The 25326-nt window shown below is 40.7% G+C and overlaps 1 protein-coding gene across 6 annotated transcripts in view; it reads right to left on the reverse strand.

The window, feature by feature from the left end:
* Positions 1 to 8381: 8381 nt before the first annotated feature.
* KIAA0586 (KIAA0586 ortholog) overlaps positions 8382 to 25326 on the reverse strand; it is a 73544-nt gene continuing 56599 nt past the window's right edge. For all 6 annotated transcript variants that reach the window (XM_027805220.2, XM_027805219.2, XM_055715495.1 and 3 more), the window contains 2 exons: positions 13433 to 13498; positions 8382 to 8777 (listed from right to left, as the gene is read on the reverse strand). In XM_027805220.2, the coding sequence (XP_027661021.1) occupies positions 8632 to 8777; positions 13433 to 13498 (212 nt within the window). In that variant the 3' untranslated portion in view covers positions 8382 to 8631. The remainder of the gene's footprint in view (positions 8778 to 13432; positions 13499 to 25326) is intronic.

Below are 25326 nucleotides of genomic sequence, written 5' to 3' on the forward strand. Positions count from 1 at the left end.
GCTGCCAGACCACGTGTCCCTGCTGACACACAGCCTGGCAAGGACAGGTCCAGTCTGCCAGGACCAGGCTGAGCAGGAACAGTATCTCCAGGAGCAGGCTGAGAGCCCAGGCAGGAACAGCTTCTCCGGTAACAGCTCAATAGCGGCAGATGGAGATAGGAGACGAGCTGAGGGTCAGGAGAGGGCTTGCAACAACAACTACAAGCTCCAATTAACTGAAAACAGCAGAGGCTGTCTGAAATAAAGCTCCCTCTCGTATCAGCCAACACTCAAGGCAACTGCTTTTTTGACCATCAAAGCAAAACCGAAAAGCTTTGCTTCTCTGCAACTGCTCGCAGACCTTAGTTGGGAAGTAATCCTGCAACTCAAAATTTTAGTGAGAGAAATGGGTTCTCAGGCTCCTGGAAGGACCACACAGCACAGATGTGCCAGAGAAATTCCCAGGTATTATACATCAGATGCAAAACTCTTTCCATAAGTGTGTTTTACTCTCAAGCAGACAGGTCTTAAAATAGTAGCTGAACAGAAGGGTGGGAGTGGAACTGTGAAACGGCTGCAGGGACCCATCCAGGTCACCGCTAACTCCAAATACACATTTAGTAGCCAACGCTCCTCAAAGAAAGGCTAGAGGATGAGGTCTGCTCTATTGCAGGGTCTCAGGCTAATGGTGCTATTGGAAAAATACCCTTGGGGTGGGCTGATCTCTACCACCCTCTGATCCTGCCATCCTGACGCTGAAGGGAAAGACTTGTCTTACCCTATAGGAGGTGTCTCCAAGAGCCAGAGATTACTTGCATTGTAGAGGGCCTGGTCCAAAAACCATAAGGAGCTGCAGAGGACTAGCAGAGATGCGGACATCTTCATTGCCCAGCAAACTGAATCCCACTCTCAGCAGGGACACGGCAATAGGACCTCAGTATAGGCTTACCTTTTGCACACAAACAGTTGTTTTGTAATGAAAGACAAAGCACTGACCCAGCACTTACTCCCTCTGGAATATTCCTAAAAGGTTCATCACTGATTAAAGTGATTCTGGCTCCCCACGCCCCACCCCCCCCGACTGGCCTTTCTGCCTCTGGGTCCTTGCACATACCTGGGAGTGCAGCACCCAGGGACTGAATTACCAGGGTTATAATTCTTGGCTGTGTACTTTTAACTACAGCGAGGCATTGGCAGAGCTCAGCGCACTAATTCACTTCCATGTAAACATGATTATTTTAAATGAACTCCAGACGAGGTTTAACTGTAAAAACATCTCTAGTTTTTGTAACATTTTTAAGTGTTCAGCTCAGAGTTGTTTTTGTTACGGCAAGAACTTACTCTTTCTTCAGTTTACAATGAATATTTTCAGAATTAATGATGTCCCAACACCCTCCCAACTATAACACGACACTTGAACGAAAGTCTGAAAATTAAGCTGCAGTGGGATTTCACGGTCAGGATTTTCCCTTTCCTAGCTGGCCATTCCTTTCCTTACAAGCAGGAATGCTTTCTGGTTTCAAAGCCAAGTTGAAGAAGAGAAGCAAAAACAGTAAGAGGTATTTACTTGGCTGCATTTCTTTCAATGTTTCTGGCATAGGGTTGCCACTATAGCTTGCAAGTGGCACAAGAACATTGTGTATACATTGTAATGGCTGTACTTTCTCTAACAGACATGCTTCCAGGAGGCGGCAGATTAAAGAACTGGTGTTACTTCAGACAGAGAAAAATAACATCTTGCCAGTTGTGTTTATTTGTAGGGACCCATGATTTATGCTCTCCCATTTGTAGAGGGGTCGAGAGAAATGGATCACGTGGGTTCTGTTTAGATAATCACTGAGGAAATGCAGAGTACATCAGGCAGGGAGAGACAGGGTTTGTTCTTATAGGTGAGAGATGCTGGGAAGTGGCAGGGAGATGTGAGATTTCCTCAAGATTCTGGAATGAAGTTCAAGGCTCTCATTTTCTGAAAAGATTGAGTGTGGGTTGTGAGAATTAAGCAATTAAGATAACAACAAAAACAGTCCAGGTTGGCAGGGATGAACAGTCCTTTGCTGTTATTTACTGGCCCCGTACAGAGACAAAAAAGAAGAGTTCCTCCCTAGAGGATCTTTACCTATCAAACAGCAAGAAGATGCTGAATTCTTGCTACAAGCACCAAAGAGGGATCTGTTGCGCTCTGACTCACACTCCTGCTTTGTTGTCCATAAGGATACCTCTTTGCGGTGTGGTCCCCATCTCATGCCTCTGCACCCTCCTGGTTTCAGCAGGACTTGCAGAAACCAGCCACTATTGTCACTATGAAGGTCTACAAGAACCTAAACAAAACCACTGGTATTCCCTGCTCTGGAAAATATCCTTATCAGAATTTGAGGAGTCAAGAACGCAACTGCTTTTAAAAAGAAAATACTGCACAGATGGCTTTAGCTAACTGATCTGGGGAAACAAAACAAAGCAAACCAAAATCAGCTGTTCAAAGTTTGGCATCGAAAGAGGCGACAGCACAGCAGCCCGAGCACAGAACGAGAAATCCTCCTCAGTCCTGAGCTGCAAAGCTTATGGGCCAGAGGAATCCCTTACTCTACAGCACCTGGCACCATACCGCCTAGAAAGCTGTGTTACACTATCGGCATTAACAGACATAAGTGCTATTTAAGCAGATGCTGGGTTTTCACAGCAAGTACCACATTTGATCCATGGCTTGGTGCCCGCTGCTTTGCCATAGGTGCTGATTAAGGAAACACAGCAGGGAAGCAGCTGCGAGACTGAAGCACGGAAAGGGAAGATGCTATTTACGTGACAGATGCAGGATGCTGAATGCCCTTCTCCAAGGGCACATCACGCAGGAAGAACACAATTTCCAAGACTGTCAGAATCAAAAGAAAGGGGGGTGGGTGGGAATGACAGGATGCCACTCACCCAGCAAAATCCCCAGTCACTGCAAGAAGCATCTCACAGAACCTATTAAAAATAAGCTCTAAATCGTTTCAGTGGGAAGATTTTTACATGGTGATCAAACGGTCAGCTATCCAGGTGATAACAGGCTGCAGGCTACGTACAACTGTACAAATATTAAGGAACAGGCACCAACCAGGAGAGAATTTTTCAGCTGACAGTAAGAAATTGGCATGCTGAGATGGCAGAGCAGGCAACAACCCCACCGATATGACCGCAGCATGTGCCTGCACAGGGGCCTCTTGCCTGCAGCTGGTCCGAGGCAAAATGAAATGTTAGCAACTGCAATTTGCAGGGCTGGGCACTCCTGCCAGGAAAAGACAGAGCTGGGAGAGAGCCCGAGGAGTGAGAGCCGCTGCCTTGCCTGCTCTCGGCAGAAGACCACGCTGCTGGGAGTGCCCTGCAGTCGCTGCCTTCCTCCTGAACCTCCCTCCCAGCAGCTGCCCAGGCTTCCAGCTCGTTGGCAAAGAGGACAGCAGTAGCAGGACTGCTACTTTCCAGTTGGGTTTAGTTTATTTGAGTTTTAGTGAAGTTCTTTCCTCAGCACCCACTCGACTCTTCAGATGACTGATTTTTGCATCTTTCTTTTTCCCCAATTATTTTTCTGAGAACTGCCCTAGACCTGCAATGGCAGCTACACCAGCAAGAACCCCACTGGCTTTTAGTTCAAGCCATCTTAGGGCCTCCACATACCACTTCAAGGAACACGCCACCTTCAGTGCAGGACCTGACAGGCCTGGAAGACCTATGGGCCTTTGGGATGAAGTCTGATCAGAGCAACGATGCTTTTCTGCCCCAAGCTCGCTCTACGGAGAGGTGAAAAAGCACCTCTTGACAAAACATCCCTTTCTTGGGTTGGAAATACAGGGGAATGACCTCATCCATGAACAAGGCACCTCACAAGCTTCTGATTCCATTCCTGATTTGACTTTTCTCTCGTCTTCTGATTTCTAGTTTAAATATGAAGCAATGTATAAGGAAATAAAATAACTCCTGAACTATAAGCACTTTCAGTACTCACCTCTCCAGGCAAAGGATGAAACCAAAGGGCAAAAGTAGGTCTTACCTTCTACCCAAAATATAACAAAAGCTCTAGAGTTGGACACAGGATTGTGGGTTTCTATTATTGCCATCACGGGTGCAGGGCCCAGGGCATTATTATGGCCTCCCCTCAGCTGGCCACATCACCATAGTGAGATTTTGATTAATTTTTTTTTTTAAGTTTCTGGAAAAAGCTTCTATTGCAGTTCCCTCGCCTGGCTCAAAGACACCACAACATCAAGTCATGGATAAATGATCTGGCCATATTTGCAGGACCAAAGAAGCAAAATCACATCCCAGCCCTGAAAGGTTGGGGGATCATCAACACACAATCATAATAATGAATATTTTGGAGACAACTTATGAAAAATATGTATCTTAATCAAAAGCGCAGCAGCAGAAGGGGAAAAAAAATAAAAGAAAGAGCGCTCCATAGGAACACACTTGCCAACCAGTACAAATACCACAACGCTTATACAATAGCTTTCAGTCCCACACACAGAACACTGCTGGACACCTATAGAAAGCATGAACTTCTCATGTTGTACCAATTCAGGATGCAATCCTCTTGCCTTTCTTAAAACGCTTGTGTCGAGTGTTAACAGTGAGCTGTTAAACAGCTGCAGGGTTCCAGCTCTTAAATGGCTATGTTTCAGACCGGGATCCAGCGAATTTTTGCACATGTGTAATTTTAAACATCTGAGTACTTAATTCACAGGAAGGAGGTTGGCACATGTATCTTTACCCATTCAGGACAGAAACATTACCCTGCAGCAATTTATAAAGCATCTTGGAAGGTTAGCATGTGTTTTTAGTAGCTAATTTTGACAACTTCCACCTCTGAGCTACGAAGGTAAACAGGAATAATAAAAAGCTCACTTTATTTCCCACAATTCAGATAAGATTAAGTGTGCCCATGAAATTTTCCACTTCCTATGCTGAAAACCAAGCTAAACAGGGACACTGGCATCAGGCAAACTACCTACCAGCTTATGGCTGGAGTCCTGTCCCAAGAGCCTGTGCTGGCCTGGCAGCGGGGATCTCCACCACCAGGAACTGCATGACATCCCTGTAGATCCACCCATTCTCTTTATTGCTACCACCCTTACCATGCAGCATCTCTCATTTTTTCTTCAGGGAAGGGCAAAGGAGAGGAAAAAAGCCCTGGATTTTGAGCACCTCACTTCCAAACTGCCAGATTTTACTTATCAAAGTCAGTAAAAGATGCTCTGCAAACAGAAACTCTTCTGACATTTCAGTTTTGCACCTTCCTGTACTGCAAGTCCAATGCATGAACAAATACCCTCATTCTAGTGCTTTCCTAATGTAAGACAGGAGCAAGCTTCACCAGGAATTCAGTCCAACTAAAAAATAAAGCCAGAGTTTTGGTTTCCACACTACAATCCTGAAATCCAATAACACCCCCCTACCCCCCGACCTCTCTGCTGCTGAGAATTAACTGAAAAATATAGCTGTATAGAGGTGGGGTTTTAATACTTTTCCCGGATGGAATTCTATTTGATGCTGTTAAGCTTTGATGACATACCCCAATGACTTGCTTGGAAGAAATCCATTTAGCAAGCTTGCAAATCATGCTGTTTCAGTTCTGTGAGCACCCATGAGAAATGTGCATTTTCAATCATAAAAGCTGTAGAAACAAAATGGAACTTGGAGACACAGACAGACGAATTCCTTATCACGGCTTGGCTGTGTTCACAGAACATGTGCTTACCATTTCAAACTCCGGAAAACTATTTACAGGAATCTGAAATACAAGACTGAATCCACAAGTAAGAATAGATAAATTTCTAGAAGATACATTTTGGCTTTTTTCATTTCAAAGGAAAAATGGAGACTGATTAAAACCAAAGCGCGCGCACGCCCCTCCCCCCACCGCCTTCAGCTTTTCCTAGGAATATAAATGCTTGTAACACGATCTATGAGCAGGGTGCCAGATTTACAGAGGTCCCCTTATGTTTATGTGGCAGGATACTTTGTTTTGGGGAAGCTTTGAGGAAGGAAAAACAAATAGTTTGCACTTTCTTTACCTCTCCAAAATGGTCTTTGAGTGGGAACAGCGGATGCTGCAGTGGGGATGAGCAATTAGCAGATCCCACTGCCACAGTGTAATCCCCACCAGCAGCAGATTTGTGAAGCACAGTGCCAGGAACCCAGAAGCTTCCAAAAAGATCTATCAGTCACGTCAAGTTGGGAGAGAATGTAACTCTATGGGGAATTTTAAAACTGATTGGAAGTGGTCCTCACTGGGCATTTTCTAACATATTTTCCTAAAAACACAACTCATTTCTTCAGAATTCAATGACAATAACACCTTTGACTTAAACACATTTGTTCCCAAGAGAAAAAGAACAGAATTAGAGCAAAATGCAAGACGCTTAGCACTGCAAACAGTGAAATCTGTCACAGTTATCTTCCTGCTATGATGAGACAACTCCTCTGCCACCGGCCAGGGCTGTCTCATCCTTTCCTGTGCACTCTCCTTGCCTGTGTACCCACCTGTCTCCCATCTCATCCCCAGTTTGCCAGCTCTCCGTATGTTCTCCATTCAATTACTGTACTTTGTTTAGCAAAATGCAGTCCTGATCCAGGCCTGCAGCTCTGGGTGCAAGAACAGTACAGCTCATTTGCCATTTACACTGCAACAAAGGGGACCTAAATTATACATTAACATCCTAAAAAACCTAGCAGATTGACAGTGAGTTTGTACATAATTCCATGAAGGTTTCCTCTTGCAGGAAAGCTGGTTTAAGAAGCTCTTGCCCTCCCCACTGCATTTTGTTACCCTCTCAGCTGGTCTGTGACTTGCTGTAGCTACTTGCTGCAGGGTAGAAGAACATCTCCGCCATCCCCCAAAAAGCTGCTGTTTTTTAAAGCATTGATGGTGTCAATAGTCTGATTTAAGGTGCAGTTTCACAGACGGCAGCAATCAGCACAACCCTGCAGATACTCTCCTCTGCTCCTGGTGGCTTGTCACAGTGTAAGAACATCTAGAAGCAGCTTTACTGCTGCAGACAACAGTCAGGGCATCACATGCTGAAAACCAGCTCCCAGTAATGCCACCTCGTTTGGACTTTCACTCTTTTTAGAGTGACATCATATTTTGCACGAAACTCACAACTTTTACCCCCCGCCACAAATCTGCTATTTACATGTCTGTCAAGACAGGTAAGAGCACAAGTCTATAAGGTGCTAAAGAAACACCCTTTACAGTTGAATCCTCTGGATATTACTGACCTCGGACAGCTGAAGCTCTCTTCCAGCTCTTCTTTTTTGCATTTACCCTTGCAGATTCTGCAGCAAATCAACTGAACGCTGTGGTCAATGAGATCAAAATAAAACCAAAAGGTGCTTCTAATCTCTGTTACGGAGAGCTGAAATCAGTGCAAGCTCCATAAAGTAAGAGTATTGGGAACTGTTCACGGTTATGAGTATCTGCAACTACAAAGTGCCTCTCATTAAGTGATGCAGTGAAGCTGTAGCTGTGCAGATGAAGTTACATGCTCCAGTGTCACAAAAAGGTACAAGTCATCCAAAGGAGTGGTTTTTTTCCTAGCTTTCGAGAGACGCCTTCATGCCCCATATCTTTGAAAGCAGCACAGTATCTCCTCTTTTCCATAGATATCCCATGAAAAGCTCAGACTGGATGAGGACCAAAGAAAAATTTGTGCTTGCCCTGCTTGGAGAAGAGCTTGTTTCCCCGTCTTCCTACCCAAACATGTCTGAATTTCTCTTCTCTTATTTCGCTTGGGTGCTGCTTGGGGCAGACGATCCTACCTTCCTCCTCACTTGCTGCTGGATTGACCATGTTGTCCTGATTGAGGCAATAAAAAATGGAGTAGTCCCTGGGAGGGTGGCAATAGGTTCAAACGCTTTGGCTGTTAATCATTATTGTGGTATTTCTGACCGGGGATTATCAGGCTCCTGAAGGGCTGAGACTGCAGCAACTAGCTCTGTCTCATGAGGGGGAGAAATTTACATTAAAAAATGTAAACAAATAACCTTACCCAGACAATCTCTCATTCAGACATGTTTCAAGATGGGAAAAAAATTCTTCAGGGAAATAAGCATAAAAATGCTGAAAAATTCTTGTCATTCTAAAAAAAGAAATTCCTCATAATAAGAATACAAATTCTAGTGGTCTCCTGTATGTACAATTTTGAATTACTGCCTTGTCATAGCAGTCTTCTAAGGATGAACAAGCTCTGAATACACCTAGAAACACAATTTCTTTACAAACTTTGGTTTCAAATATATTTCCCTTTGGTTCAACATTTTAACACTACTGACATTACATTGAGCCAAGCATTTTTTTCCATCAGTGAGACAGACTTTTGCCATGAATTTTAATACCAATCACCTCCACATTCACCTGCACACACAACAAATATTTAAATGGCCTTTACTGACTTAACCAATTCTGAAAAAATTGCATTTTATTTTCTTGAAAATATTTGACATAGTCACAAATAGAATCATTGCCTAAATTTATAATCATAACAAAGTTCTAAGAAAAGTAGTAGCAAATAAAAAGTACTGAAAGAGTGGTATTTTGATGAAATGCCCAGACTATCACACTAGGCAGACAAATGTACCCATGACAAAATCTTCAGACAGTGTCATAAAAAGCTGTAAGCTTTAAAACGTATCTGTCCCTGAAGAAGCTGAATTGCCATGTATACTGCTCACGCTCTGTGTTTCTTTATCTGTGTTCATGGAAGGCAGCTTCACTGACAACTTTGCCGCAGAAACACATGAATTTAAATGTGGGGCAGCATCCTCTCCTAAAAAAATAAAAACAGCAGAACAAAACACATTATTTGCTGTCTGTGACAAACAAACTGTATTGAAGTCATCTCCATATTGCATCACTCCATGGAAATACAAAGACACAGGCACCCTTACTGTCCACAGCTTTGAGGCATTTTGGAGAGTGCTGTTTTAGCCATCATAGTTCTGTTTATCAGGTAACAAAGGGATGAATTTCTGTGCGTATATAGACTGGGTTGTATTTACATACAGAGATACTGAACACACATACACACACATATATATATAACCCGCAGTAGGCCCAGAACAATTTCAAACATGTATACTGCTGTTTTCCACAGAAATGAACTGACATCTGTAGATACTAACAGTACTTCTGAATTCCATCTATATGCATACGCCTGTCTGATTCAAACCCTTAGAAAACATTCAGGTTGTTCAAGACCACATATCTATATACAATCATAAAAAGCAAAGCAAGCATAAAAAGCTACAAGTCCTACAGAGAAAAACACCCTATCAGTGCTTCAGCTGCCCAAAACACAAGTGAGAAGTTTTAGCTCTTCCCTATCTCTAACCCATTCCCCTGACTCTAAATTAAAGGTCCTTCTTGCTACTTCTTTGTGGTGTATCTCTTTTTTTTTTTTAATCTTGACAGACTCAAGAGAAAACTTACACAGCCTCCCCCCTGGAAATGTGGCTTGCAGGACTTTACAAGCAACGTTTATCTTCCAGCAAGTCTGAGATGGCACCTTGCCACTTCCCATTCTTGTGATCTGACCCTGCAAAAAGTGGGACAACCTAGGAGAGGGACAAGTCCCCGCACAGCTCAGCCACCACCATGCCAGCAGCCCCTCGAGGGAGGGGGCCATGTCCCACAGAGCTTGCAGCAGCGCTGGCTGCTAGCAGCTGGGAAAGATCACTGCAGTGCTGAAAAGTCCTCCTGTCTGGGAACCACTGGAGGGGCAGAAAACAACCTGTAGTCAGACTGATATCAAAGATGGGGAGGGAGAAAGATCATGGACAAAAGTTACTTTATTTAGCCAGAGGAAGGAGGTGAGATGAATCAATTTATGGAGCATGAGGAGCAAGACATGAATCAGGCTACAGGCACAGAATGAAGGAGGACAGGAGAAATGCATTGCATGAATGATACAACATTCACCCAACTACAGCAAGAGCATTTTGAGATTTCAGCTGTCCTTGGGACATTTACTTTAAGGGCAGCAGCTACAAGCACAACAAACATATATGAGTCTGTGCACAACAACAAAGGCTCTCTTGGAGCTTGTTCTTATTCCAGTAAACTACAACAATTCTCCCTTCCTCTGTAATAGACTAGGTAATTAAAACACTATTTTTGTAATAAACCCAAGAAGTTAGGCTTTATTTCACCCCAGTTAATTATCTACTACGTCACTGTAGTAGTAATCTGCTTTCATCTGACTTGTAGCAAAGCACGCTTCAAATGGCTAATTAAAACAACAAAAATCCACTGCTAAAATAAAAATTCATCTAGTGTTTTTTATGCTAGAACAGCAGCCAACAGCCTAGGAAGTCAAACATGAACGAGGCCAAAGATGGTAAAGCCAGTACATGGAGCAACCTGCGCCAGCCAAGCCTCTTGCTGTTCAGGAAGGCAGGGCAAGAGCGCTTTTTCTGTCCCCAGGGAATCAATGCACCACCCACTCACCACAGCTGCTTATGCACTTTGCTAGCACTGTCCACAGTTTCACTAGACTATCCTCACTAGCTGGACAGCCTTCATCACCCCCAGCCCAAATTCCTCTACAAAGCACAGCTGCCAATGCTTGGGTTAGCATGGGCCTGAGCAAACCTAACACACAAGCGGTAAGATGACGTGAGAAATCCTACATCTTCTGAACATGATTCAAAAGCACATTTATGGTAACACCAAAAAGATGGGCGAGCAACATACGTGTTTTGTTTTTCCAGGAGCACTTCTATGAGTTTAGTCTGTAGCCATTTTTGCATGATAAAAACCTGGTTATTCAGAAGGGGAACCGAACAAAAGCAAAGCGTTTATTTGGGTAGATGTGAAGCTGACAAACAGTAAAGGCATGAATGTGTCATGCCCAAGAAAACTTTGTAAATCATCCTAGACGTTAAAGCAACTCTCCAACACTACATGTAGTTTGATGCTTTCAAAGCTTGACTTTGTTAATAATTTCCACAGTCATGTCACATTCCATGATGTCACTGTTTCAACAGCTGTTCTCAGGTTTGTTTAAAAAAAAAAAAAAAAAAAGAAAAAAAAAAAAAAAAAAAGGCAGTTTGTGTGTGCAGGGAGAATATTCCCTCATCCCAAGGCTCTGTAGTAACTTCCCAAATGTTTGATTCTGGGGTGCTGAAAGAAAGTATCGTATTAGTCTACATTCTTCCTAACACATACTTTAATATATTTTACAGACATACTATAGTTCAATTTTATGATAGATATAAAATGCTAAAAGAACAGAAAAATAGAAGAATAATTCCACCTGCTTGCTCAACAGAAAAGTTACCAGGTCCTGAGTTATCCAAATATCCTTAAAGATAAGCTCAAAAATACCCAAAGTAATCATTTCCCTTTTTTAAAAGGCAGAAATCTGAAGTCTTTGACTTTGTTAAATGCACACAGAAAATACAGAACCTAGATTTTCAGCACTTTAGCTGTAAAAAAAAAGACAGATATCCTATTTCAGCTACATGGGAGATTCTTCTACTTGACTAACTTTCCAGTATAGAAATCTGCTAGTCCTGAAACTCTACATTGGCTGAAAGATACAATTACTATATTACTCTCACATGTGCTTTATCATTATTACATTTTGCTTAATCTAACCTCGTGTATGCACAGTGCATAAAATACATCCATATATACATATAGGGATGAGTATGTGAATAAATACACAAATACAAGCACACAGGTTTAACTGCTTGTATTCCTGCTCACATATATGTTATTTTCTGATGTCTGTATCTGCCTTTTGCTGTACATCAGGGATAGTGCTTGTATAGTCCCTGGCCAGCTCCTTCTTTAACAATGCAATATTCCATTTTATTTCTTCCCCCCATCAGAGAACAATTCATAACTAATACTAAGGTGGTTTCCTCTTAAACACTGAGCTCTTCACTACCACAAATATGCAAATTACAATGGTGCTTATAATCTTTCGATATGCCATAAAAATGGAATGGAAAATTCCTCCATTTACAAAGCAGTGCAGGGTAGGAAGGCAGGTAATCTTCACACATTTTACTTCCCTCTTTAGAGGCTCTGGAAGTACTCAGTACGATTTTGTAATCATGTACTTAGATGTATTTATAAAAAATTTCCTTGTTAAAATCCAATAAACGGAACGTGTGACCTCAGGTGACCTCCAGTTTTCCAGATTCATTGTCACCGTCTAATAGAATACATTCATATAAACTGTGAAAACCGATACTCTTACTAAATGTGTAAGGGTCCTTGACTGGTGGAAACCGAACAGTGACTGAAAACATCTTGGTGACCCACTGATGGAAAAGGTCAGATTTCAGATTAGAGATTTTTCCTGTTCTTGGCAATCTATAACAAATTCATGTACAGTACTAAATTTCCAGATCTTTGTTTAACAGAAACATAAAAATTAATGGTGTGTCAACCATCCGGTGACCTGTGAAGGGAGTTTTTCTCTAAGAGGTACCGTCACACAGAGGGTATGCTACATACAAGTGTATCATGAAAGTATGCCAAATGGAAAAGGAATTAAACACACTGAAGGGAGGTTTGGTTACTAATACCATATGGCAACAATAAGAACAAAGAAAAATGTTTAAATCTTTCTTTTTACATTTTTCTGTTTGGCAAAATAAAAAGACTAAACAAGTCTGACTTTTAAGCCAAATAAAAAGCATGTGCTTTAACTCCTTCAAGTCAGTGTTCATACATGAAATAAAACTTCTATTTCCAATCTATCCGGAGGTTAACCAGACCTGTATCTTGCAAGTTAAAGAAGCTATCTTCAAGATAACAAATAGGGAGGGGTTTGAGGGATCAGGACCTAAGTTATTGTTTCAGCATAAAACCAGAACTGTAATTACTGTAATTACCTACATATTACTTCCTAAAATTTACAAACAACATCACCACCCCAGCAATCCTCCCTCTACTCTCTAATGTAACAACCGGAGCAGCTAACTTACAGAGCAAGAATAAACTTCCAAGCATATGTAAAAACAACTCCAGTGCAGTGCTCTCTTTCTTTTAATAGCATGAGTTGATATGAATGGCTTGTTTCTTCTTCTGCCAGATTCCAGCTGCTTCACTTTGTTTATTACTGACTTCAAAGTTTAAAACACTGTCCTGCCCCAACAAATAACTTCCTCCAGATGGCATTATCTCAAGTGTTCAGAGCACTAGGGACAGCACAGCACCTGCAGATCTGTAACTCAGCATCTTAGTCTTCAATGAATGTGCCTTTTTTTTCCCCTCCCTGTGTCATTCCCTCATTTTGCTTTTTCCCTACAAAAAAAGATTTGTATCTGGGATGGAGTTACAAAGATCATTACCTGGGAAACAGAGTTGTCAGAAATTCTTTACAGTAATGACTATAAAGTAGAATACCTGCAAGTCCAAAGGTAGCAGCATCGCTATCAGTACAAACATTTTACCTGTGCCTCTTACCTGTAAGTAAAGATGTGAGATACGTATTTGTCCCAATGTGTGTCCGATCCATGTCTTCATGGACATCTGTACAGTAGCAAAGAAAAACTCAGTCATTTTCATAGATGGTTGTACAGGTAAGTTACCAAGGAGAGCAACCCAAGCAGCAGCATTTTTGGCAAAACCAAAATTATTCCAGACTTGCTGGGCTGACATATATTGATAGGAAACATCCGTATTTTGATGTAACCAATTCTGAAGGCTACACTGCAAGGAGAAAATACACAGCAATGTCATGGTACTAATTATACTTACATACAGTATTTCCAGTTCAGATTCACGTCTAGCTATACCATGGTATATCGGCTACATAGTTCAACGCTTCTGGAATTTAATGGCTTATACAATTGAAAGTGGGTATAGTAAGGCACTAGTCACACATGCCCTTGAGATGGTAAAGAATACAACACTCTCAGGAATAAGCAGGACCATCAACAGTTTATCAAATAACCCAGTCATCTGGACAAAATTATTCTCCATTCATTAGAAATTATAGCTCCTCCACATTCTTCTAGCCCTGGCCACCCTGAATCCATAGGCGTATTTATGGTATTGTGGAGAAGGTGTCCTTTCTCTGCTCTGCCAGAAACAAAGCAAAAATGCTTAAGCATGTGTGTTTTTTAGAGTAGGGACTCTCTTCCCATTGTGTAAATGTTTTCCTAAGCACAGGGCCCCTGGCTGCAGGTCAGACTGCTGCCTTCCACTAGTCTAGAAATACAGAAAGCAAGAACACGATGCTCGGCAAATGTATGCTGTTCTGGTTTTGTAACTCAAAACTAGACTGCCCCTAACTTCACTACAAACAGAAACGACTCTAGGCAAACTTAGGCCAGATTTCTAGGGCTGAGTTACATGAAAGGGCCAGATTCACAATTAAAACACTTCAGTTGTTTTACAGAAACGGACTGACATCTGTAGGACTTCAGCCAAAAATGTCTGGATTTAAAAGCATGAGTCTACTGCTTGAGTTGAAAAAACACAGTTTCATTCTCAAAGGCTTCAGCCAACTCATAAACCTCCGTAAGTGGACCACAGACACCAGTGGAGACAGAAAACTATATCGTATGAGTTCAGCTCAAGTTTTGACCTAAACTTGGCAAATTCCACCCTCCCATGGTGTAATGTACTTACAGAAACTGTGCATACAAGCACACAGAAAATAAACATGCATACACACACACAGGCTTTTCTTTTTTTGTTTAAACCCTAATGTATATCCTAGCTAGAAATATTTCCAAAAAGAAAATAAATTCAGATCGGGAGTCAGTAAAGGAGGGTGGGACACAGGCTAAGCATGCTAACAAATTTTTCAAAGGAGAATATTTGAAAATTATCTTTCCTCCTCTCAAGTTTGAGTTCAAGGTTCAGTGGTTTTCCAAAATATGCTATATTCCCACCAATAGCAACACTAAACAGAACAAAAACTAGAAATACATAAAATAAACTAGAACCAGATTTTTCAAAGTCCTAACACAGAGACCAATAGGGAAGGGCAGAGAGAAAGCAGCTCTAAAAACATCTAGGAATGAGATTGCAGAGTTTACTAAATAAATATTCCCTTTTGGTGCCTGAAATCTACTCTGCTCCTTCAGATCTGGCATATTTTGCTCTGTAGAATATATCATTGCTTAACAAGTACATTTCTTGGCTACAACTCCTGCTGTTGTTTCCCAGCAAATCACTTCCAAAAGATGTGTAATGATCTTTCCAAATAACTACAACAATTATTTATACTAAGAGGAAGTATTAAAAGTCAATTTGATTTTTCCATACAGATGCCTGTGATTTTTGGATGTGCAATTGAATTGGCTAGAAACAAACATTCTTTTCTTAACTTTTAAGCACTGCCATTTCTTGACTGCAACCATTTTCTTCAGGAGAACTGAAGTGAGAAGTCTGCAGTAAACCTTGAAGCAGCGGCTTCTATTTCAAAGCAAAAAAGGAGGAGGAGTTGGTTCATTACTGGTCCAGTGTCTTTGAAAAGCACCAGGAAAACGTGTATCTTGTGCAAAGGCTGGGGGGAGAAGTAATCTTTAAATCCACAAGAGACAACCCAGGTAAACAGCTGGTGGAATCAGGAGAATCTGACAAGCGATAATTAAAAAACTGCCATCTAATCGTGTAATTAATGTTTTATTTATTCAGTAAAACTAAATATCACCTACATAGCAAACTTTTTCTCATTTTCTGCAAAATCTAACAGGCAAGTGGACAGGAAGGTAATTTTAAAAGTACGCTTGTATAATATATTCAGGTCTGCTATTCACACCTTCAGGTTTGGGGATCCAAAAGACTTTTTTTTTTTTTTTTGCCAGTATCTGAAGCAAAATAAAAAAGGTCCAACCCCCCCCCCCCCCAAAAAAAAAACCCCAACCAAAAAAAAAAGAACTTGAATGACTGATAGTGGGAATTCACACTAAATTCTAAGATAAAGTTATGCAGACTTCCCTCAGGATGCAGAATCGTTCACGACAATCCTAGCAGTAGGACTGGCTCCACTGAGACCTCATAATCTTAAAAGTATTAATTGCAGCAATACTGCCTCCAGCTTATCTACATAGTACCACAGTGCTAGACATAATAGCACTCATAGCCTACACGGGGAGTGGCAAGTACTAAAAAAAAAATAAATCAAAGCGTCTTCTTAATTTTTAAAACTTACATGGCCTGTTTTTATTTTAAAATAATTAAAAAATAATTTACACAAGTAATTATAGTTGAACAGTCAAATTCAATGATATTTTATCATAAATTAGGGTTGCAGTGAGTTTGAAAATGCACATCTTTCCAGTTCACGCTTAAAATGACGATGGGTGTCCCAATGAGGGGATCCCCTGAGCAAATGATATTCTTTTGTAAATTAGCGTACTGGACGGGACACATACTGGGTTACTCTGGAGTCTCCTCCTGCCTTTAGATCGATTTGGCCCAGGCAGTTAATTACCAACAACAGTTACTCCAACATGCTGCCCTTATGCAGTCTGTGATGCATGGCTGTCCATATCACTCGGGATGGACATATGACAACCTTTACTTATCAGACAGGTTCAGTATGTTGCAAGTCAAGACCGAGCGTGTTATCTACAGCGATGCTTGCACTGCATATGCTTACCAAGCCCTGCACACTATCCAGCCATATTAACTCCTCAGCTACATGACTACGAAAAAAATTGTTAGGAATGTAAGAGCACAATGTTCAGTGAACCGGTGTAAGAAGTGAAAAGCTACTTTCTATCACTTAAGCGTGAGGGGAGACCTTGATGAGCCCTCCCTCCAACAGACCAGAGGATTTCCTGGGCAAGGAGGTTACATCCCCTGCAGCCATGGCAGCAACCTGCATCCAGATCTGAATGAAAGCTAGGGGACGGGCATCAGGAAGCAAACAGAAGATTCTCTGTACTGCACTGACTAAAGGGCACTGCTGCAGGGTAGAATTTTCTCATTGCAAACTCACTCTTCTCACATAATGGAGTCATTAAATGCATTCTTATAGTAAAAATGAAATAAGATATAATTAGCATAAACCCCCCTGTTCAAATAACAAGTTTTTTCTGGATGGCCACGAACAAAATAGCTGTACTTCTCTACTCTGAAAACTTAGAATATTCACATGACCTTACGCATTTGTTTTGATGATTTTCACCCACAAAGTCATAGGATTCTCCGTATGGAAACAGTTTGCCAAGACTCCTATTACTGTACTATCATTACAAAGACCTGGCATATTAAAATGCTTATACGTACAGCACAATTACTCAATTTTTGTAATTACACCTTTTAAAAAGGACATGATGAATGTTTTCCCCAGGAAAAAACAAAACAAGACAGAACAAACCCAGCCATATACAGTTAGCATTTTCAAGTGATGCATTCTAATGCATGCTAGGATGTCCCTACACACATTTCTAGCACATATGCCCACAAACCTGTTAAAAATACCTCCTTTAGAGCCATTTGTTTAACAGCAGAGGATGGCCACTAAAGATCTTACCATTTGTGCATATCAACTAACTTTGAAAAATATATTAGGAATAAGCAATTCTAGGAAGTTCAGAGAGGCAAGCAATTTTTCTATTAGTTCAGAAGGAATACTGTAGTAATTTACATAAGTAAGTATATGTTCAAATAAGGAAAATATTAAATGTCTTTACTGGAAGATCTACTGGGAGACCGCTGTTAGGTAAGCATTCAGACCCTATCCTGCCAAAGAATGTCTAAGCATTCTCTTGAAATGAGTGTCCAGTGTGATGACAAGTAACACTGCCTCTACAATTTCACGTCTGGAATAGAAACATGGAAATGCCTGAGTAAAGATATGTTTTTATCCTGTGCATTTTTAAAATTTGTTAAAAACTTAAATGTTTAAACTTTGTGCAATAGAGATATGCATTCCTCCTTGTAAAAAAACCCAAACAATAAACAATCCAAGAACCTTGGCCTGTTACAGGAGGAAGAGTAAAAACGAAATTCCTTTGCAATACTTGGGTGAATCTGAGCTCTAAATCAGCAGAATAAATGAACTGCAGAAACTTACTGCTCTGCATTACATCTATGCTACATATTCAGCGCACTACATCACCTTCTTAACTCTCCCTCGAGCACATCGCTACTGATTTTAATATGATGCACAGCTCTATCTCTGCTAATTGCTATAAGAAGCAGGGAAAACACCGTACACCGCTCCCAGCAACAACCAACACTTCCACAGCAGCAACAGTGAAACCAACACCTGTTGTTATCAACCCAAGAGCTGCTCTGCACGAATCTTTGAGCAGCAGTCAAGCAGTGCCTTCCAAGACACTGAACATTACTTGTTTATGTTAGGTTCTCATTTGGGCAGATGTTCTTTGCCTCTGAAGCTGTGCGCACAGACACATACACAAGCTGAAATTTTGAACACTGGCTGTATGAACCGATGGTGACTACTCCTAGTATCTACCGCCAACTTATTTTAGCAAGCATTGCAGCTCTCTGACATTCACTCTTCCCAGTTCAATCTGTTGGTGCCAGGCCTGGTTTGCACTCAGTTCATCAATAGCTTCCTTCATTGCTTTGGGCCACAAGTATTATTAATATACGCTTGTAAGCAGCCTGAATGTAAATCATCTATCAGTTGTCTGGGTTTAAATATTCCTGGCCAAAATACAGGGAAATCTGTACTGCAAAGGAGAGTGTCTGGAAATCCAGTCAGCGTATGTGGGAGCGGCGTCCTTGCAGAGGTGTGGGCTACTGCGTGTTGATGGGACACGACTTCTGCAGGTGAATGGCACAGACGGCTGGGTCTGTTCAACACTCTTAAGCACACCCTGCAACTCCTGAATTTAGGAGCTGTATGAGGTTCATAGGAAGAGCAATTATGGAAAGCTCCTTAAGAAAGCAGCTTTTACAAACCCTCCCTATATACCCGACAATGTCATAAACCCAATTATTTAGCACAATCCTAATCTGCTGCAATGACTTCTGTGTGTATCAGTAGGAAAAGCAAAAAGGCAAAAGAAAAATCTTATCTCATGTGTGTCATGGAATTTACTGGCTCCCCAGTATTTTACCTGAAGCAAATTCATTCACATTACATACATACACATGCACTCTCAAGTCCAAGAACACGTACTCTGCAAGTACTAGATAAATCAATCTGCTTTCTAGCAGTTTCTTGCACACGCTCACATTAAGACCAGAAATATAAAAAATATTATCCATTATTTTCTTTCTCTACCTCTCTCAAATATCGTAAAAGAACTGAGTCCAGAATACACTTAAAATTCAACACACATACAAGTTGGGGAATATGTTTCCCCTCATCATTACTCTGTCACTGAGAGTTCCGTGGCCTAAACAAGAGCAGAAGAGAACAAATGCTTAAAGATTGTCTTTCTTTACACAAGACAACATTTGAATGTCACTGTTACTTGATGCAATGCTGGGGTTTTTTAGATCTTGGAGGGAGGGAATGTACACGTTGCAAGGTCTCTCAGAACAGGACTGTCTCCTACCCATGTAGGAAGCCTGGCAGAAAGGGGCCTGGACCATGCCTGAGGACTCTCAGTGATTCTGTAATGCAAACTGTAACACAGTTTTATTGCCCAGGTTACAGAGTTATCCAATCCTTCCCTATTCCTTCAGAGGAGAAATGAACAGGATAACACAGACTTGTTGTCCATGGCTGTGTATTTTTAAGACAGCCACTTGGAAAGTGAGTAGTGTAGTAGCCAAGGTGTAGCATTATTTACACAGTCTATGTTTATCATGCACAGAAAGTTTCCTGGAAACGTATTCTAAATCTGATAAGAAAAATGCTCATTAAGAATCATTTGCTTGTTTAATTTTCACTTATTGAGCTTTAATGTACCATAAAAGTAAGTAATAACAATAGTGCCTTAAACAAATATTGCTTGTCTTGTACTCATTAATGTTTCAGAACACAAAACTGCCTCTAAATACAGGAAGCTGCAGAAAAATAAAAACTAACCAATCATATAAACTGAGAGTTTTAAAGAATTTTTTGTTGAACACTGAGTTCAACAAAAATGCATTCTGTTCACTGTACACACGACACCAATGGGAATAAGAGCCAGTTCAAGTTCTAAGTTACCATTACTTGGGTAATAGTTTCAAGCTGCAAGGCACAGCTGTATGGGCCCAGCCAGACAGGCTATCACAGCAATGCTTTGATAGCATGGGGCCCTTAAGTGTCAGGATATAGAAAAGGCAGCAGTTGTTGGCTGTGAAAACAGTCTGATACAAACCAGATGGGGACTTACTTGATGGGCAACACAAAGGAAAACAATTGGCTCATTCAACAAAGTCAGGCCACTGCCCCAGAGAATTAACAGAAGACAATAACAGTCAACCAGAGTTGATGCAAACAAGAAACAGCCATGTGGTTATGGTTTAAGGAATTGTTTCTCCTCAGACTAAACATAAAGTTTTGATTTCTAATTCTTATATTCATTAATTTCAGTCTCGTTTACAAGCCCCTTCTTCCTCCAAAGTCTTCCGTATAATTAATTTATGTAGCACCAGCCTTCACACACCTACTTAAACAAGAAAAAAACCTGTATGACACCAGCAGCTATATTAATCTAATGTTTCCTGAAGAATGCCAAGACCATAGACAACTTTCTGAACCTTGCCAGAACAACATCACAGATACAGAGCACACAGTATGTCATTAGACACATTTGCATGCATATGGCAGTATATGTACTGATTCTTTTTGATTTGAAATGCATAAAGCCCAGTAGGTCACATGCTGGGTTACCAAAGTACAGACGTCTTCCAGTTTTGTGGAAAGTTCTTCTGTTGTTTTACTTCATTTTTTTAATAAGTAAACCGCCGATCAATTGGGTCACCACGTAAGAGTTTTGATTGTTAGGCTACAGTTAAAAATCTATTAAAATACCTATTACCAAACTTATTTTTAAGCAATCTAAAATTTTAAAATTGGCTATTTAAGCATAACTCAAGAAATCCCCAACCCATTCATTTTAGAAGCTTGTAGAAGATTATGGTCCAAAATCTTAATTGCTCTTGCTGTTTTATTACAGGAAATATGAAAGTGACATGTGCAAAGGTATTTTGATTACAAATTACTTACAGAGATTGCACAATAAGTCAGACCTCTAAGGGCCTTCTGCAATTTCACTCACAGACTAAAAACATCTGAACTTTCTTTTCATATATTTCAAAATACTCCCTCTGGCAGGCTCTGCACTGCAGTGCTCTACACGAGTGTGAATGGTTGGATGGCACACTCTGAAAGACAGTCACATACTTGGATACCCAAGCAAGTATGTCTACAAAGTGCAGTGACATGCAGATGTCCTGGATGCCTTCTGAAATCACATTGTCCTGGGACCTGTCAGTTTTAGCACACCACCACATATCCCCTGAGCTTCACTCCTTCTGGAGGCTGCTTGATGGCTAGTTCATCTGAGCTAGCAGTGTTGCACGATGTAAACATCTCCTGAACATATCATCCCAGACCTATGATGGATACACATTAAGTCTACTCTTCTCTGCAACTGCTTCACTTTCCATGCAGACTGGCAAAAAGCAGCTGGGTTAAAGAACTGAACGTATGGTTCTCATTTAAGAGCCCACACTGGTCAGACGGAGCAAGGGAGTTTGTCCCTAAAGAAAGCAAAAAAACCATACTGAATTAATGAAGTATAGAGTCAGGCTCTAATTGTCATCCTAAGTGGTTCTAGCTTTTAGCTGCAGTGGTTCTCAAGCCTGTGAGCATGGTTTTACTTCAAAAAAGAAAAAGAAAAAAAAGACTAAAATACAGTCTGCTGAATTCAAAACAACCACCACATATCGTAGGTAGAAAAGTAAGGTTTTACTTCAGTTTCCTGCCATGAGCACAGAGCCAACACTCCAACAAAGCCGTTGTGTGCTGCATGCTGTCTGAGCTAAAACATCTCTCTGGCAGAATCATGAGGCTTATTTCCAAAAGCGCAGCCAAATTCTTGAAACCTCTGATGAAGGAGTAGGTTGTCACATCGTGGCAGAAATTTTGCCTGCAGTGCTGCTATTATTCTTTTTTCACATCATATATATTGAGGTCAGAAAACATTTTTTTACATAGAGCTGAAATTTTGGTTTGAATCTTTTCATTAGGCTGTTTCTACAAGATTAGGCACCTTAGAAACAGAACAGCCTTTATCAAGCCTTAACATCAGAGATACGGGCTATTGTGGCCTTGCATTTAAAAGCAGATGAGAAAGGAGCAAAAACCTCTTTAAATCTCAGGTCTGCCTGTACAGACAAACTCCAACTGCTCTTGTAAATATGGTTTTGGACATCATTCGTCAGCAAACGCCTCCACAAAGGACAGCATGTAAAGGCCAGCTGGAGCAGGAGGAGGCAGGGTGCCCAGCCTCCCTTAAAGTGAGGGCTCCAACAGGAAACTGCTCCCCCCTTTCGGTTTTTTTCTCTCTCTCTTTCTTTTTTTAATCAGGAAGGAAGCTTCATCTTCAGCACTCCCTGTGTAATCTCCCTGCTTGCCTGTCTCTAGGAGTGGGTCCAATTATTGAAATAAGCAACATGCACTGTAAGAAGTTAATCGTGTATTTACACTGTAACTCAAACTAGTAAATATTTCCCATTTATAATTTTGACTTATGTAACAGGGCACAATGGCAGCTGTTAAGTAAATAAAACAATTTTCTCAAGATCTGTAATTATGATTTTAGGATTATAAAAACAAAATAAAAAAGAACACCAACAAAAAAAACCACCACCCAAACCCCCAGAAATCTTTAAGCAACTGCCAGCAAATTCCATGCTTTTTACTTCTACTGAAGATACAATGGCCTGACAAGGACAGAAACTGCAGCTGTTATATTGTCCTCAAACACACACAGCTCTGCCTAACTCTTGCAATATGTACAGTGCACAAAACAAGGCCACAATATGAAACCTGAGATTATTACTTTACTGTAACAACCTGAGTTAGGATGAGGGTCAGCAGATCATCCCATATTAAGTCTAACTTGCTTTGATTGCATAATTCTGAGCCAAAACATAAATACAATTCTACCAGATTCAGCAAATATGAGATACACATTTTCACTGTTCGCATATGGTTGATGTACTATTTTGTAGTAAAATGACATGCCTATCTGGTATTAAAAGAGTTATAGAAAGTCAAAGTCATGCCATACACAAAAAGAAACACTGACCTCCCCACCACCAAAGCAGCACTGGGGGGGAATGGACGCTTTTTACAGAACTGCTACATATTTTGTGTCACACTCAACAACTTTCACTCAGGTTGTTTAGAACTGTGCTTAAAAACAGTTCTTCCTTCTTTAAAAGCAAACCATGTTTTAGATTAGAGAATGACAACACAGATACAAAGGTTCTAAATCTAAAGTAAGTTTTTCTAGATGTAGGGGTTTTTATCCTGAATGACAGCATTTGTGATAAAAAACAGAACACAGTAGTCCACAGACAAAACGTAACCCATCTCCATCATTTACTACTGTTCCTTGCAAACACAGTCACCAAAAGCACATTTGCACATTTCAGAGACGAGAATTTGTTGTATTTTACTTTCAAAATTAGTTTTACAGAAGATGAAAATGTTAACAAAGTTTTACATTTGCACGTTATTCAACGCTATTACAAAATGCAGTCCCATATGCAACATCAGCAGTGAGGAACAGGTCACGCATGACAATTTTAATCTTCACTTACCAGTCCATACCCTGTTTTTAAGAAACAAGCTACTTTGGCAGACTGCATTTCTCAAAATCAGCATGTTATCAAAGAGCAGCGTTACCAGTATTTATATAGTATTCTTCATTTGGAAGACATCCTAGGTAACATTCACTCTATGCCGTCACCTTATTTGAAAGTTTCCTGGGCTCCTAGTCTTAAGAAACGAATCACAGGGGCACTGGAAACATATATCTATATTTAATTATAGGCAGTCTTTGTATTACTGTATTGAGAAGGTGGTGCTGGAAAAACCTGGCCTCTCTTCACTGCATGAAGTAGAAGGTCTGTTTATTCCTAAAGTATCTAGAAAAATAAGCAAATAAAGTACCTAGTAATGACACAGTTCACGAGCGTGAAAACTGCCTGTAAGTCAAGCCATTTCACAATATAATAAGCAGTAAAATTAAAAAAATAACATCACAATTTGACTGTGGACACCAATCATCTAAATATCCATCTTTATTGGCCAGTTAGGTTTTATTAATAACTTTACAGCTATGCTTCGCCTCTGCTAGCAGTGCAAAACTTTGCAAAGCATTAAAAAAGAAAAAGAAAAATGTTTAACAGCTGAGAATGACAGCTTTTGTAAATTCCCCATCTCTTTTATAAAAAGGTTTGGGGGCAGACAGTCAGAATCTCTGGGTTATTCATCGCTCACATTAAGCTACCTCCCCATCTGGCGTATACACTCTCCTTCTAGTAATTTCTCTTCTCACTCCCCAGACAAACAGCTGGCTCCTTCCCGTTTTTATATAGTGCTTAAAAAAGATGAATTGAGAGCTCTTTAACAACAGGTAAAGCTGAAGGGAGTCCAGCTGCCTCTGCCCAAGGATCACCAAAACCAACGCAGCAGGGAAAGCAGAAGCTGTCCCTTCTGCTGCATTGCTCTCAGACATGCACAAGCCACTGAATGATAAAGGGCAACATCTGCCTTCCCTGCCAAACATAAAAATAAAACAAACTTGGCACATACTGAAGACAGAAAACCTATATTTCTCCTGTCACAGTACTATATATGTTTCTCCAAGTTGAAATATGTGTTTGTAATACTCCCTGTCTTCACTTGTCAGCATTCAGTATCCATGCAATGTGTTGCCAGCACCCAAAGGCATCAAGACTTCCCCGTCTGACACTGATGTCTTTCATAAAAGAAACACAACTTTCACACTAAAAAAGAAATGTGAGATAAGAGGCCTACTTAGATGACTGTTAAGCCCAGTAAGGATGGTCACCCTAGAAGATTCTACAGTGCATCTGCTGACTGAATTAACCCAGAGTCGGCAGCAGGTCTACCTGAGACAGCTGGAATGGTTCCTGACTCCAGCCTTAGCTGGCACTGATGCACCAGGCTGGAAAAGCTAGTGACTGAGGAGTGTAAAAGTATCTTATTCGGGAAACTGCCTTTGCAAGCTGTAATCTCTGGCATAGGCTGTAGTATACTCGTGGAGGTAGTAACTCCAACCAAATACTCCGCTGAATAAGAAAAAGACAATGCTATTTCTTATAACATAGCTTGTTGCAGTGACATACTGAGGCACATCTTTTAGAATACCTTGGAATCTCAATTTAAATTCTTTTGCTATCACTGCTAACAAATAAGCATGTGAATTAAAGTAGTACAAGAGCAT

The sequence above is a fragment of the Falco cherrug genome, chromosome 7, assembly GCF_023634085.1.
Source record: "Falco cherrug isolate bFalChe1 chromosome 7, bFalChe1.pri, whole genome shotgun sequence".
NCBI lineage: Eukaryota > Metazoa > Chordata > Aves > Falconiformes > Falconidae > Falco > Falco cherrug.